General features: G+C 55.5%; 1 protein-coding gene across 2 annotated transcripts; it reads right to left on the bottom strand.

The window, feature by feature from the left end:
* Positions 1-3,426: 3,426 nt before the first annotated feature.
* On the bottom strand, positions 3,427-11,986 carry MAPK13 (mitogen-activated protein kinase 13). 2 transcript variants are annotated; one of them, XM_043592975.1, is made up of 12 exons: positions 11,780-11,985; positions 10,773-10,902; positions 9,723-9,781; positions 6,676-6,784; positions 6,459-6,488; positions 6,017-6,064; positions 5,786-5,900; positions 5,571-5,642; positions 4,681-4,760; positions 4,335-4,413; positions 4,048-4,224; positions 3,427-3,763 (listed from the first exon to the last, which is right to left on the bottom strand). In XM_043592975.1, the coding sequence occupies exons 1-12, from the start codon at positions 11,896-11,898 to the stop codon at positions 3,681-3,683; spliced, it is 1,101 nt and encodes a 366-aa protein (XP_043448910.1). In that variant the 5' UTR covers positions 11,899-11,985; the 3' UTR covers positions 3,427-3,680. The 2 variants fall into 2 exon arrangements, with proteins under 2 accessions (XP_043448910.1, XP_043448911.1); XM_043592976.1 differs by lacking the exon at positions 6,459-6,488 and having other exon boundaries at positions 11,780-11,986.
* Positions 11,987-13,558: the final 1,572 nt, after the last annotated feature.

Here is a 13,558-nt window from a genome sequence, read left to right as displayed (position 1 = left end):
GGGAAGACATTCCTCCCTCCTCAGAAGTGAGTTTCCCACACCCTGGTAGGGAACCAAAGCTATCTCTCTGTGCCAGGGGAAAGCTGATCCCTTCCCCTTTCAAACAAGCCTGCAGCCCCTCAGGCACTGGGTCATTCACCCACCGGGCTCTGCCCTGCAGGGACAGTTCCAGCCTCCCATCAGCTGCCCCTCACTGGGAACAGTGCCACCCCTAACACACCAGACAAGCCGTGGCCTGGGTGACACCGGTGGCCGGGCCCCGGCTGTAGGCCCCAGTGGCCTTGGGAGAAGAGCTGCGCATTGTACAAGGACACCCTTCCTTTCACAGAGGAGGAGATCCAGCGTGCTGTTACTGAACTGTCTCCAGTCCCTGAGTTTGGCTTCCCTAACTCTGTCAGGAAATTTCAAGCTTCCCTGCCTATCGCAGGCAAATCCCAACCTTGTCCACCAACAGGAGGGACACAGAGACTCGTCAGAGGTCCTGCAGGCCGATTCTGAGAGTAGCTGAGCCCAGTGCCCCAGCCAGCCTATAACTGGACTCGTTTCCTGTCCCTCCAGCCATGTGCCCGACGGGCGAGGCCAGAATCCATGAACCCCTTCCCACTGCCCGGCACTGTCACCTCCCTTTGGAGAAACTTCCCGGGTTTGAGAGGATTGTAGGGAAGGGGCTGAAGTGACACACAGAAGTTTAATTCTGGGATGGGGAGGGACTGGAGGGACACTGGGATGATGGGCAAAGGCCTGGGAGTCTGCAAGCCTAGAAATTTCGGGGGAGCAACTCTAAGATGCAGGCCAGGGCCACCTGCTTCTGCTTCCTACTTTGTTCACTGCCCTTGATACTATGCAGTCTGGCCGGGGGCAGAGACATGATCGGCAGGACCCTGGGACATCTGCCCACTCACAGATAGCTGTCCCAAGCAGGGCTCACAGTGTGCTATGGGGAGGGGAGGCAGAACCACACGGACTGTAACAGATTGTAGCTACCGCCCACAGAGGGCCTGGGGCAGAGGGAGGAAAACACCCATTCTCTTAGGGAGGATTATGGAGAACTGCTCCCATCCAAGTACTAACCAGGCCCGACCCTGCTTAGCTTCCGAGATCAGATGAGATCCGGGGCGTTCAGGGTGGTATGGCCGTCGATGGAGAACTTCCTTCTCGATGGCGGCCTGAGGCAGAGTCTCGAAGGCTAAGGAGGATTTTCCTAAGTGAGGAGGGGGGCGAAGGACCTCCTAGGCAGAGGCTCTGAAAGAAGCTCCAGGCCCACCTGGGGAGCAGTCCTGGGACTTGTGCCCTGGGCTTCACTGCGCAAATGGGGGCTGTGTGTGTGATGGCTCTCAGGAGATGGGGTCTTGTGGGTAAGGACATTTGGCAGGTTCAGGGTTAATGTTGAGCAGACCTCTTTACTGAAGGACTTGTCAGAACCTTTAACCTGTTCATGTGCAGAGTGAGCCCCGTGGTGTATCCCAGGACTGGTGGTCTGGCAAGTCACGCTGGGGGAAGGAAAATAGGAGGCAGTAGGAGTGCATGATGTTAGGGAGGATGCAAGGGGCTTTGAATGCCAGGCCAAGGACACTGGACTGTGTCCCTGGGACCAGTGAGGAGTCTCGGAAGGCTGAAAGATTTAACTGAGGGATTTTGACTCAGGGGACATGGGGCAGTTTAGTAACCAGCAAGGTGAGGGCTGTGGCAGGACATGGCCAGCCCCTCTCTCCTTGACGGCAGGTTCACCCTGTGGGAGAGGAAGCAGAATCCATGGACACAGGCAGAGAAGTTCAGAGAGACAGGCTAGAAGGTACAGAAGGCTGAGCCACCATTGAATCCAAGTGTGGGTTAAGTGTCTTGGGCCCAGTGGTCAAGGCTGCTTGGTTCAATTCCCGACACCCCTACTCCCTGGCTGTGGGTATCAGACCCTATCTCCCTGGGACCTCAAGCTTTTTGCTTCTCTTTTTTAAAAGTAGACATTGTTTCTTTAGAGCAATTTTAGGTTTGCAGAAAACTCATTCCAAAGTACAGAAAGTTCTATATACTCCCGCCCCAACACTTCCTCCCGCCCCTGCCTCACAGTTACCCTATTATTAACAGGTTGCATCAGTGTGGTCCATTTGTTACAAGTGAGGAACCAATACTGATACATTATTATTAACTAAAGTCTATGGTTTATTTGAGGGTTCACCCTGTGGTGTTCAGTTCTGCTGGTTTTCACTAATGCATGATGTGATGTGTCCACCATTATAGTCTCAGAACAGTTTCACCCCCCTAAAAGTGCCCCGGGCCTCAGTCTTCACTTCTGTAAATGAGTGTGTGAAGCCCATGTAAGTCCCCGGTTGCAGGCCTCTTGACAAATGGTACTGAACCCAACGAAATGTCTTTCTAAATAAGGTCTGGCGTCCATCAGAATCCCTGGGCATGGGTCAGGGAGGTCTTCATTAAATGTTCTCAGGTCTCAGCTTCAGACCTGCTAAATCAGAGTGTCTGGGGTAGGGCCCAGGAATCTGCATTTGACCCCAGGCCCCAGGGCTGGAACAAGGCCAGGCCCCTGGCTCCTTCCCTGTGCGTGGGAATTTGTTCTTGCCAAAGCTCTTCAAATGTAAACAGAAAAATCCTATCCACTGTCAGGTTAAAGCTCAGGAGAGATGTATCATTCCCAAGAGGAGGCCGGAGTGAAACAGTTTTCCAGAAAGCCCGGAAAAAGCCCGTTTCTGCCTTCTGCAGCTCCCAGTCAGCAAGCCTGCTATTGTTTCGTATCTTGATTGCTTATCACTCACCCAAAATAACCTGCATGTAATGTCTCACCAGCTGCAGCTCTCTGCAACTCCCTTAATTTAGCAGCCAAACACGTCTGGCTCGGCAACAGAGCACGGGGCCCACGAAGGAGCCCCTCCCTCGTGGCCATCGGTAGTGGGTCCAGTAGTGTCCTCCCCGAATCCATGTCCACCCAGAACCTCAGAATGTGACCTTATTTGAAAACAGGGTCTCGGTAGATGTAATTAGCAAGGACCCAGATGAGATCAGACAGGATTAGGGTGAGCCCTAAATTCAATCACTGGTGTTCTTATAAGAACAGGCGAGGCCAGACAGATACGCGGAGGGCAACAGGCCACGTGAAGACAGGGGCAGAGACTGGAGGGATGTAACTGCAAGCCAAGGAACACCAACGGTTCCAGAAGCCACCAGCAGCTGAAGAGAAGCAAGGGAGGATTCTGCTCTGAATCTTCAGAGGGAACATGGCCCCTCCGACACCTTGATTTCAGACTTCCTGCGAGCAGAGCTGTGAGGGCATAAAGTCCTGCTGTTTGAGGCCATCCGGTTTGTGGGGATTTGTCACAGCAGCCTTAGCAAACGAATAAGCCTTCACTGCCCAGACCCCCTGCCCTGGCTCAGTCCGCCCCTCAGCCCGAAAGAAGGACCCCCACGCATAGGCGACTCTCCAGACTGGCATTTTAATGTGGCTGGTTGTGATCAGAGCTGTTTTCTCCCAGCCAACATCCCTGAATTCTGCATGTACTAGGCCTGTTTCCTACCACAAGGACAAGGGCCCTGTGTCCTCTGCCTGGAAGGCTATAATCCAAGAAGAGCTGAAACTGTAGTAGTGACAAACAGACATCGGTCCCAGGGGCAGTGTCTGGCAGGTGGTGCCGGGTGGTGGTCCCTGGGCTCAGCCCTGGGTGAGGCTGGGCAGGTCACTGCAGCTTCATGCCACACCGGCGCCGTGAGTCCTTCCGGGCAATGGGGCTGAAGTTCACAATCTCCTTGTAGATGTGCTCTGAGAAACACAGGGTGGCCCGAGGTGTGAGATGGCGGGGGGGGTGGGGGGCGGGTGCCCAGAGCAAAAGAGAGGCCCCCTCCCCGGATGTAACATGGAGCAGAAGTCAGCTAAGGGAGTAAGAAATGCACACAAGAGACAATATCTGCTCAGAGAGAAGGAGGTGTTGATAGTGATCCAGGAGAGCAGTGGGGCCGCCAGAGGCCACGCATGGAAACCGTGGAGGCAAAGGAGAGAGAGGCTGCAGGCAGAGAGAGGATGAACCCGAGGCCCCCAGCTCTTACGCTTCCATTCATCCACTGTGAGTTTCTCATGTTCTAAGGAGTCATCAAATGGCTGCGGGGCCTCTGTCTCCTCCTCTGGGTCTCGGAAGGGTTCAAAGAAGGGGTGGGCGAGGGCCTGCGAGGCCGTCAGACGCTTGTCCACGTCCAGCTCCAACATCTTCTCTAGCAGGTCTGTGGCTGCAGCGACAGAACACTCATCTCACATCCCAGGCCTGGGAGAGCCCGCCCGCTGGGACAGACGTCAGAGGCCCGTCAGAGACCCGTGGAAGGCAGGGCCCAAGACTCACCCTGGGGGCTGGCCCGTGGGAAGAGCTGAGAGAAATCCTTCTTGGGGCTCTGTGGCAGGGACTGGATGTAGGATTTGGCCTGGAAGACAGAGAAGCACTGAGTAATCTCCATCTGTCAGCCCCTCGGGCTCAGGACTTGGGGTACAGAGCAGGGGGGACCCCAGAAACGCCCCAGAACCGGGCTGAAGGCTCAGGCCAAAGCCCAAAGTGGGATGAAGGCAAGAGCATCTGCCAGGGCAAGAAGGAGGCAACGGGGGAGCCCTCCTTCCCAAAGGCCCACAGCCCACGTGACCCCTGGTTAGCCAAGTGCACAGCCGAGGCCAGTCTAGACCCATTTGCCACTCACTGCTTTGTCATTCAACTTCTGCACAAACTCTGCACCCGGCACCCCCGTCACTTTCAGGATCTGGGACAGCTGGTCCAGGTCTTGGCAGTGGGTTAAGGCTCCGCCTCACTCTCTGCTGGTAGATCTGAGGCTGCCCTTCCCGCCGCCCTTCCGTCACTCCCACCCAGGCCCCGTGGCAACGAGCCAGGCTCCAGACGTGCCTTCCTTCCGGAGAGGACACAGGTCTCTGGAAGGCTTCCCACCCACCAGGCTGGGTTAAGAGTCCTTCGCCACAAATGTTCCTGGATACGACCCCTTTCCAGCTCCCGTCCCGCCCAGCCACCTTCATCCCCTTCTTCATCACCGTCCCCCCTGCCGCACACTGAGCTCGGCAGTGCAGACTCCACATATTCTCCTCCTGCACAGCACACAGGGGCTCAATTAGTGTGTGTGATGCCAAAGCATGATGTATTTTCTACATGGTGCCGGAATGACAGGTGGTGCTTTTCATCAATTCCCTTACCTGCATTTTAAAATTGTTCTAGAGTCGGAGGGCACCCGGGTGGCTCAGTCAGTTAAGCATTTGACTTTTGATTTCAGCCCAGGTCATGATCTTGTGGTTCATGAGCTCAAGCCCTGCATCAGGCTCTGCACTCTCAGTGCAAAGCCTGCTTGGGATTCTCTCTCTCTCTCTCTCTCTCTCTCCCTCTGTCTCCCTCTCTGCCCCTCCCCTGCTCTCTCTCTCTCTCAAAAATAAATAAATAAGCATTAAAAATAAAATAATACAGTTGTTCTAGAGTGAGCAGGTACCACTTCTGCAATAACAACAAAAAAAGAGGGATTAAAGTAATAAAGTGTCTGTTGAAGGAATGAATCCCTGGATGGAGGTGGGCTTTTCCAGCAAAGGATACAATCTTTCCCCTTGAACAGAGTTTTCCCGGTCAGCATCTCTGCCATGATACAGCCCACAGACCAGATGTCCACTGCGGAGGGAGGGAGGAAGCATCACCTGGACCAGCTGACCAGGACCCGGCAGTCAGTCGACCCAAAGGAACTACAACGGCCCTGGAGAAGCTTCCAGAGAAGATCCCCAGCCCCTGCCACCCCCGAGCAGCTGGCCACTGACCAGTCTGGTTGTAGTGCATCCAGCTGAGGATCACCTCAGGGGCCCGGTACCAGCGGGTCACCACATAGCCGGTCATCTCAGCATCTGCGTGCCGGGCCAGCCCAAAATCCAAGATCTATGACTCGCGGGACAGAGGGACAAAGAGTTGCTGCAGACAGTCCCGGAGCAGCTTTTGGGGGCTCCCAGGGGAGAGGGGCCCACCCCAACCCGCCCCAGCCCACGCCCACTCACCTTCAGCTCACAGTCCTCGTTTACGGCCAGGTTGCCCGGCTTCAGGTCCTAGATGAGAGGAGAGAGGAAGCACTGGGCCAAGAGGCAGAGATGGGAGCCTGCCCCCGCCCCTCTCTGGGTGTTGGTCTCCTCGTGTGTAAAATGACGGCGGCACCAGGTGTCCTCCTGGACCCATCCAGCTCTAAGATACTCCTGATTCCTGGAGCCTGAAACAGCTCAAGGCTTGCTTCATTTGCAGCACCCAGAAAGTTCCCCAGAACACAACGTTCTTCTGAGCAGGCCTTCCTGGGCCAAGGCTGGGGGTGGGGGGGGTAAATCCACACGCCAGGTTCCAGAGGACTCTCGCCTCCCCACTCCTTTCCTCCTCCCCGGCTGTGGAGAATCCTTCCATGGTGCAGAGGGTGGAGGGGCCTCTGAGCACCGGAGCAGAGAGAGCACTCACCCTGTGGACGACCCCAGCTGAGTGGATGTACTGTGTGAGAGAGAGGGAGAGAGTGCGAAGGGTGAGTCCGGCACCCGGCTTCCCCACCAGGTGGTTCAGGCTGGCTCCTCTTCCCTGTCACAGGGTGCTCTCCCAGCCCCCAAGTCCTGGTGTTCTCCAAACCTCAGGTGTCAACACCAAGGCGCCCCCCTCGGTCACCTTCCGGGCCCCCACGCACCTTAAGACCCTTGAGCATCTGATACACCAGGTACTGGATCTTGTCCTCACTGAACTCCATCCCCATGATCTTCTGCAGGTCTGTCTGCATGAAGGGCATCACCAGGTAGCTGCAAGGCACGAGAGCTTCTTGACAGTCCCTGGTCCCGCCCAGCCCCAGGCCTGAGATCACAGGAGGTGCAAAGGAGCTGGGGCAGAGCACAGGCCTTAGAGGTGGCCTCCGTGTGCAAGAACCAGCCCCCGCCATAGCCAGCCGGACCTCCACACGGGCCTCCTGGCTTCTGGCCCCCAGCCTGGCCACGGTGGCCACCCAGCTGGCAGAGCTCAGGGCAAGCATTCTACCTGGAGCGTGCTCAGGAAAACCAAATGGAGCTGTGTTCCCTCTCTTCAAAGGTGCCCTCGCCTTGCCCCCTTCCACGCCCCACAGAAAGCCACAGCTGTGACTTAGAAACATCTGCCAGAGTTCCCCTCTGCTTCTGTTCAAATACTTTTTCCCGCAGAGGGTCATGCCCAGCTGGGAGAACTCCACAAACAACCAAGGATGTGTGCCCTTCCAAGAAGGAAATAATAAAACATTTTATTTTTATTATTATAGAAGGGCAGAAGAAGGAAGAAGGAGTAGCTGAGCCATTGTACCTTCCTGTGGGATTGCAAAACAGGTCAAGGTCAGCAAAATATAGCTGTTGCTCAAGGTAGTAACAGCAACGTCCAGAACAAAATATGATTTAAAAAGGAATATCAAAGGGGTGCCTGGGTGGCTCAGTCAGTTAAGCATCCGACTCCTGATTTCTACTCAGGTCACGATCTCCCGATGTGTGAGATCGAGCCCTGCATCGGGTTCTGCGCTGACAGCACGGAGCCTGCTTGGGATTCTCTTCCTCTGCTCCTCCCCAGCTTGCGCGCGCGCTCTCTCTCTCTCTCTCTCTCTCAAAATAAATAAATAAACTTAAAAACAATTTTTAAAAAAGAATATTAAAAAAAAAGGATGTGATGAAGGCCATCTCTATGAGCCTGTGATTTTCTGAAACTTTCTTTTACCTGATCATCTGCCCTCCCCCATGGGGGACCCTGCTTCATGCACAGTCCCCTCCCTAGTGTTGTCTTTCACGTCTACATGGACGCTGGTTCTTTCTTCTCTGGTGACAAACTTGAAGTCTCGCCATGCTAGAACTACCTTCCCTTGACTTGGTTCTTCAAATAACTACCCTTTCTCCCTCCTTCCCTCCCCAGCCAAACTTCTAGAAAGAGTGGTCCACACCTCTTGACCCACTGCCTTAACTTCCAATCCCTTAACGATCTGGTGTCTGCTTCTGCCCCTCCGAAGCGGCTCAGATCAAGATCACCAATGACCACCCCCCTCCCCACACACACACCTGTGGCTCCCTTTCTTCCTATTGGACCTCTTGCAGTCTGACACCTCCTCAAGATTCTCTGTTGATCTCTTAATCAACAGTATTATACCATGTTCTACCCTAGCCCAGACCTTCCTGGGCTCCAGATGTGTTTGCAACTGCTGATTAAACACTGGAACGTTCACAGGCTCCTCAAAAGTAGTGTCCAAAATGGAGTTCGTTCTTTCTCGAAACGTCTGTTCTTCCTCCACTTTGTATTTCAAGCAGGAGCCTGGCATCTTGACCTACACCCCCCTGTCCCAGCCACTGCGTCCCAACAGATAGGGCCTTTTGACAGGTCTCAGGTCTGCTCTTTGGCATCCCATCACCTCTGCCTTATTTAAATCAAGGTCTGGGTCTGGGGCTCTACTCTCCAGGCTCTCTCTCCCGCCACAGTGCACCCCAAAATCTTATCTGACCATATCACCCCAATGTTCAAATCCTCCCTGGACTTGAGGCTGCCTGTGGGATCAAGTGTGGACTCTTCCCTTGACCAAACCAGCCACTGGCCTTCACTAGCCACAGTGAACTTATCAACATCGCCCCAACGGTCCAGTCTCTTTCATGCACCATGGCCTTTGTCCATGCAGTTCCTTCTGCCCCGGGATGCTTTAAGCACCTTTACTGCAGGCAAACATCTCCTCACCCTTTGGGGTTGAGTTCAAGCTTCCTCTGTGAAGCCCCCTGAGGCAGCATACAGTCCCCAGCACTTGACCATACATAGAGCACCGACCACACTACTGTGAGTATTCATTTAGAGACTACACCCCCACCCTTCTTGGGGGGCTGGTCCACTTTAAATTCCCCACGTTAAGCCCAGCAGCTGGCTTTATAGGAAAAAAACTCCATTCGGAATCACTGCATTAAATTTAAAACAAAAGCATCCTAACAAAAAGACCTTCAGCTGCATTTGAAATAGGGTCAGTTCAGGGAGCCTGGGTGGCCCAGTCGGTTGAGCATCTATCTGACTCTAGATTTCGGCTCAGGTCATGATCCCACAGTTCGTGAGTTTGAGCCCCACGTGGGGCTCTACAAGGGCAGCATGAAGCCTGCTTGGGATTCTCTCTCTCCTCTCTCTGCCCCTCCTCCTGCTTTTGCTCTCTCTCTCTCTCTCAAAAATAAATAAGTAAACTTAAAAAAAAAGAAAGAAAGATTGGGAAAAAAAGAAAGACTCCATCTTCCTAAAGATTCCTACCTTTTAGACCAGGGACTGGTCTAAATTTTCTGGTTCTATGTGACTGTCAAACACCCCGTCAGCCAGAGGCAGCCAAGCCTTCCCGCTCCTCGCTCCATGCCCAGACCCACACCTGGGACCCCACAGAATGGCGAGGTAAGCCAGTGCAGATCCTGTGAGGACTGGCAATGAGGTCTTGGTTGTATTAAAGCGGGTGGTAAGCGAAGCCACAAGCAGACAGCTCTGTGTCAGTCAAGGACCCCGCTAAGCCCCTCCCACCTATTCCTGCCTGCCTTTCTCTCCACCCTTGGCTGGATCCAGACAGAATCCAGACAGAATCACGCATTAGTGGACGGCCCAAAGGGACTAGCAGGACAGGAAGCCCCCTACCCACAAGAGAGAAATCTGGACTCTCCCCCAGCTTGCTCCCGAGGGGCAAGTAAGGCCTGCAGATGCCCCTCAACCCAGTGCAGCCCAACTCACAAGTCATGGAAGCCGCGCAGGGAAGAGGCTGGGGTGAAGACATCCAGGAGCCCGATGACCTGGGGAGAAGGTTGTCAGTGAGGCTGGGCAGCCGCCACAGCCCTCTCTCCCCCCAGCCCCGGGGCCCCAGCCATGCCTATGACCACCAGCCCTTTCCTAATACACCGTCTCCAGCAGGAGGCAGGCTCCTGGCCTTCTCAGAAGCGGTAAAAAGGGCAGAAGAGGAATCCAGGAGCAAGATCACCTGTGGCTGGGGGCCATGGGGAGGGGCTGGCTGAAGAGCAATGGGGCTTAAAACGTGCCCAATGTTTTGAAATCATTATTTTAAATGTTCACCCTCCAACCTAGGTATCCTGTTCCAAAGCCCAGTTGCTAGGCCCAGAGCTGGGCGACTAGCTTTCCCAGCTGCTTCTGTCAGACAAGATGCTCTCACAATTCTGCACTGAGGCCCCAGAGCCTAGGTTCAAATCCCAGCTCTGCCACTGACTAACCATATGACCTCTTAGTCTTTCTGTGCCTCAGTTTCCTCTTCTGTACCTGGGAGTAATAGTACTTAACTCTTGTGAAATGGTGAGGATTAACAAGTCAGCTTCTGCAAAGCTCCGAGAAGAGCACTTGGCACACAGTAGGTGCTCAACTGTCTGTGGTTATTGTTGTTATTATCGGGGCCACGTGTGCAAATACATTAACCAGGATGGGGGGCACCACAGCTCTGAGACCTCAGAACAAATGACAAAGCGCCTCTGTGCCCATGCAACAGTATGTTTGCACCTCGCAAAGCTCCTTTTGCTCCACTGCCAAAACTACCCTTTTCACCCTTCCTGGGAAGTAGGCAGGGCAGGTCCTGGCGCCTTGCTTTAATGAGGTGAGGAACAAGAGTGGGAGGGGCAGGGAGGAGAGTCCCCTTCTCCTGGCCCTGTCCTGAGCTCCCTGCACCCCTCAGGCCGGCGCCCTCCCCCCCCCCCACACACACACAGGGAGGGACCTGGTCAGGACCCCTCCCTGGCTCCCCCTCCCCTTCTCCGGAGCAGCCCCCAGGCCCAGCCCTACATTCTCATGCTGCATGTGCTTCAGCAGGCGCAGCTCTCGGTAGGCCCGCTTGGCAAAGATCTCCGACTGGAAGGGCCGGCTCAACTTCTTGATGGCCACCTTCTCCCCTGACCGCTTGTCGATGGCGGAGCTGTAGGGCACAGACAGGTGAGCGGGCTGTGGCTTTCCTGCCCAGCAGCCCCCACTCCACATCCCGGGTGGAATCTCCCAGGTCACTCGGGGGAGTCCAGGCCATCCACCCCCCCCCCAAAAGAAAATCCCTCCTGGCCAGGGGGCTAGGCTGGGAGGCATGGAGCCCACCACCCCACCCCACCCCACCCCACCCCCGGGGACATGGGGAGCAGCCTCAGGTACAGTGACAGGTCAGGGGTGTCAGAGGGGACCGGCAGTAACTGACAGGGGTGCACGGAGCCTGGCGATACACAAGTTAATGCCAACAGGATCCAGAACCTGGAGGGAAGCTCACTCTTTGCAACTTGGCAAGTCGCTTCTCCCTCTTTGGGCCTCAGTGTGCCCACTTGTAACATCAGGGATTCACCTGGATGAACTCCGGGGTCCCCTATAAGGTTCAAGTCCTGGAGAACCAGACCCAGTCCTAATTCAAGCCACAGAGACCCCGCAAAGTGAGAAAAGTGAGATGGCGCCTGTAGTGGCCTCAGGCCAGCCTCTGCCAGCCTCTGCCAGCCTGAGGCTTCTTGCTCATACTCCGCTGCCCAGTCGCCTCCTCCCAGCTCCAAGCGCTGGGCTCAGGAAGAGCCCCTGCGAGGGCCTTCCAAGCCCGCAGGGACTCTGGGCCTTGGGGTCCTCGCTCAAGGTGGTTGGGCGAGCGGCCCGAGGGCCCAGCGGCGGAGGGGACCCCCAAGGCGGGTCTGGGAAGGGATGCACTGGCCCGGCTTGTCCGGGAGGCTCCACCTGCGTCCCCGTGCCTATGCGCCCGCCACGTGTCCGGCCCGACGCCCCGCGCCCCCCCACGCCCCCCTGCGGCGCGCAGGCCCGGGGGGTCTCACCACACGGCGCCATAGGCCCCGCTGCCTACGTGCGTCGGCGACACGTAGGTCTTGGGCAGCTCCCAGGCGGTCTTGTTGACGTCCTGCTTGTAGAAGCCCTTTTTCCGGGTGAAGCTCATCCCGGGCACCCAATCTCGGTGGCCCCGGCGCGGCGCCTGCGTTCGCGGCCCGCCGGGCTCCCGGCACCCGGCCCCCGCTCGCGGTCACGGCCCGGCCCGCCCCGCCGCCAGCTCCTCCCCCGCGCGAGGGCGGGGTCCCGGCTCGCCCAGGTGCGCGGTGCAAGGCCACGCCCGGGCCTGCCCGACGGCCCAGGAGGTGTGGGGACGCGGCGGGAGACCCAGCCGGAGCGGCAGGTGCGCTGCCCTGCAGGGGCGGAGGGGGGCGGTGCAGGGGCGGCGCTGGCGGCCTGGTGGACCCCAGGGTGTCCCGCGTAGGGCGGAGCGGGACACCACAGGTCCCCCTAGGTCCTTCCAGCCCGAGACTCGGCAGGAAGATCTGCCTGGAGCTGGTGAAGACAATTTTGGAAAAGCAAAACCAAACCCCACAACTTTTTGATTGTGGAAAGTTTCAAAAATGCACGAAAGTAGAATAGCCCAGTGCTTCTCACATTTGAACGAATCCCCTGGGAATTTTATTTTATTAAAATACAGTTTCTGATTCAGTTGATCTGGGGTGGAGCCAAGATTCTGAATTTCTAACCCGCTCCCAGGCTCCGGGGCTCTCTGGACGGCACTTCGTCGGTGAGGTTCTAGTGAACCTGAATGACCCCAATCCTTCAGCTGCAACAATGATATCAACTCTTAGTCAATTTTGTTTTCCATCATTTTGAAGCAAAACTAGGCCTTATATAATTTCACCCATAAATATTTTTTGTATTTCTAAAAGATAAGAACTATTCTTTAAAAAAAAAAAAAGTTGTTATTTTTGAGAGAGAGAGAGAGAGAGAGAGAGAGAGACAGAGTGTGTGTGGGGGGTGGGGGGAGCTCCAGAGAGAGAGGGAGACACAGAATCCGAATCAGGCTCTCAGCAGGCTCCCAGCTGTCAGCTCAGAGCCAGATGTGGGGCTCGAACCCACGAACCCTGAGATCAGGACCTGAGCTGAAGTCAGAGGCTTAACCATCTGAGCCACCACGTGCCCCTAAAAGTTAAGGACTACTCTTAAAACATAACCACAATATCATTTTTAAGCTTAAAATTAACAACGGGAATTCTGTAGCATCAACTATCCAGTCCAGGCTCAAATTTCCAGTTGGACAGTTTTTTGTGACTTCCTACTGCCCCATGAGGGCAATGATAAGCCAGGGCCTTCTGCCACCTGTGTCTGGTGGCTCATGAAGCCTGAAGAAGATTCTGTGCTGGAATTAAAGCACGGAGGCCTCCCAGGAAGCGGGGGTGGCGGGGTGGGCAGAGAATAACCACAAGAGGTCCACATGCCTGACTTATCTTAAACTGCACTGGCCTGGGGAAGGGGTGGGGACCTCTCCCTCCATGTTGTCAAAAGGAGAGAGGGTGTCTTGGAGAAGGAAAGCAACTTGCTTGTGGCCTACAGCAAGCTGGGGGTCCTCACTAGGGAGTCTGCAGGCCCCAAATCCTGTGCCACAGTCCCTCCCACAGAGTTGTGCAAGTTATGCAGCATCGGGCACGGTCTGGAAAACCACCACAGGGTGAGGACCGTGCAGAGATCCCACAGAAGTGCCCAACAGGCATTGCAGGTAAGGAATCTGCCTTATTCATGTCTGGCACACGGTAGGAGATCGAAAACTGTAGTGAGAATGAAAC

This window comes from Prionailurus bengalensis, chromosome B2 (genome assembly GCF_016509475.1).
Source record: "Prionailurus bengalensis isolate Pbe53 chromosome B2, Fcat_Pben_1.1_paternal_pri, whole genome shotgun sequence".
NCBI lineage: Eukaryota > Metazoa > Chordata > Mammalia > Carnivora > Felidae > Prionailurus > Prionailurus bengalensis.
Note: the sequence above shows the minus strand (reverse complement) of the source record. Positions and strands in the feature narration are given on the sequence as shown.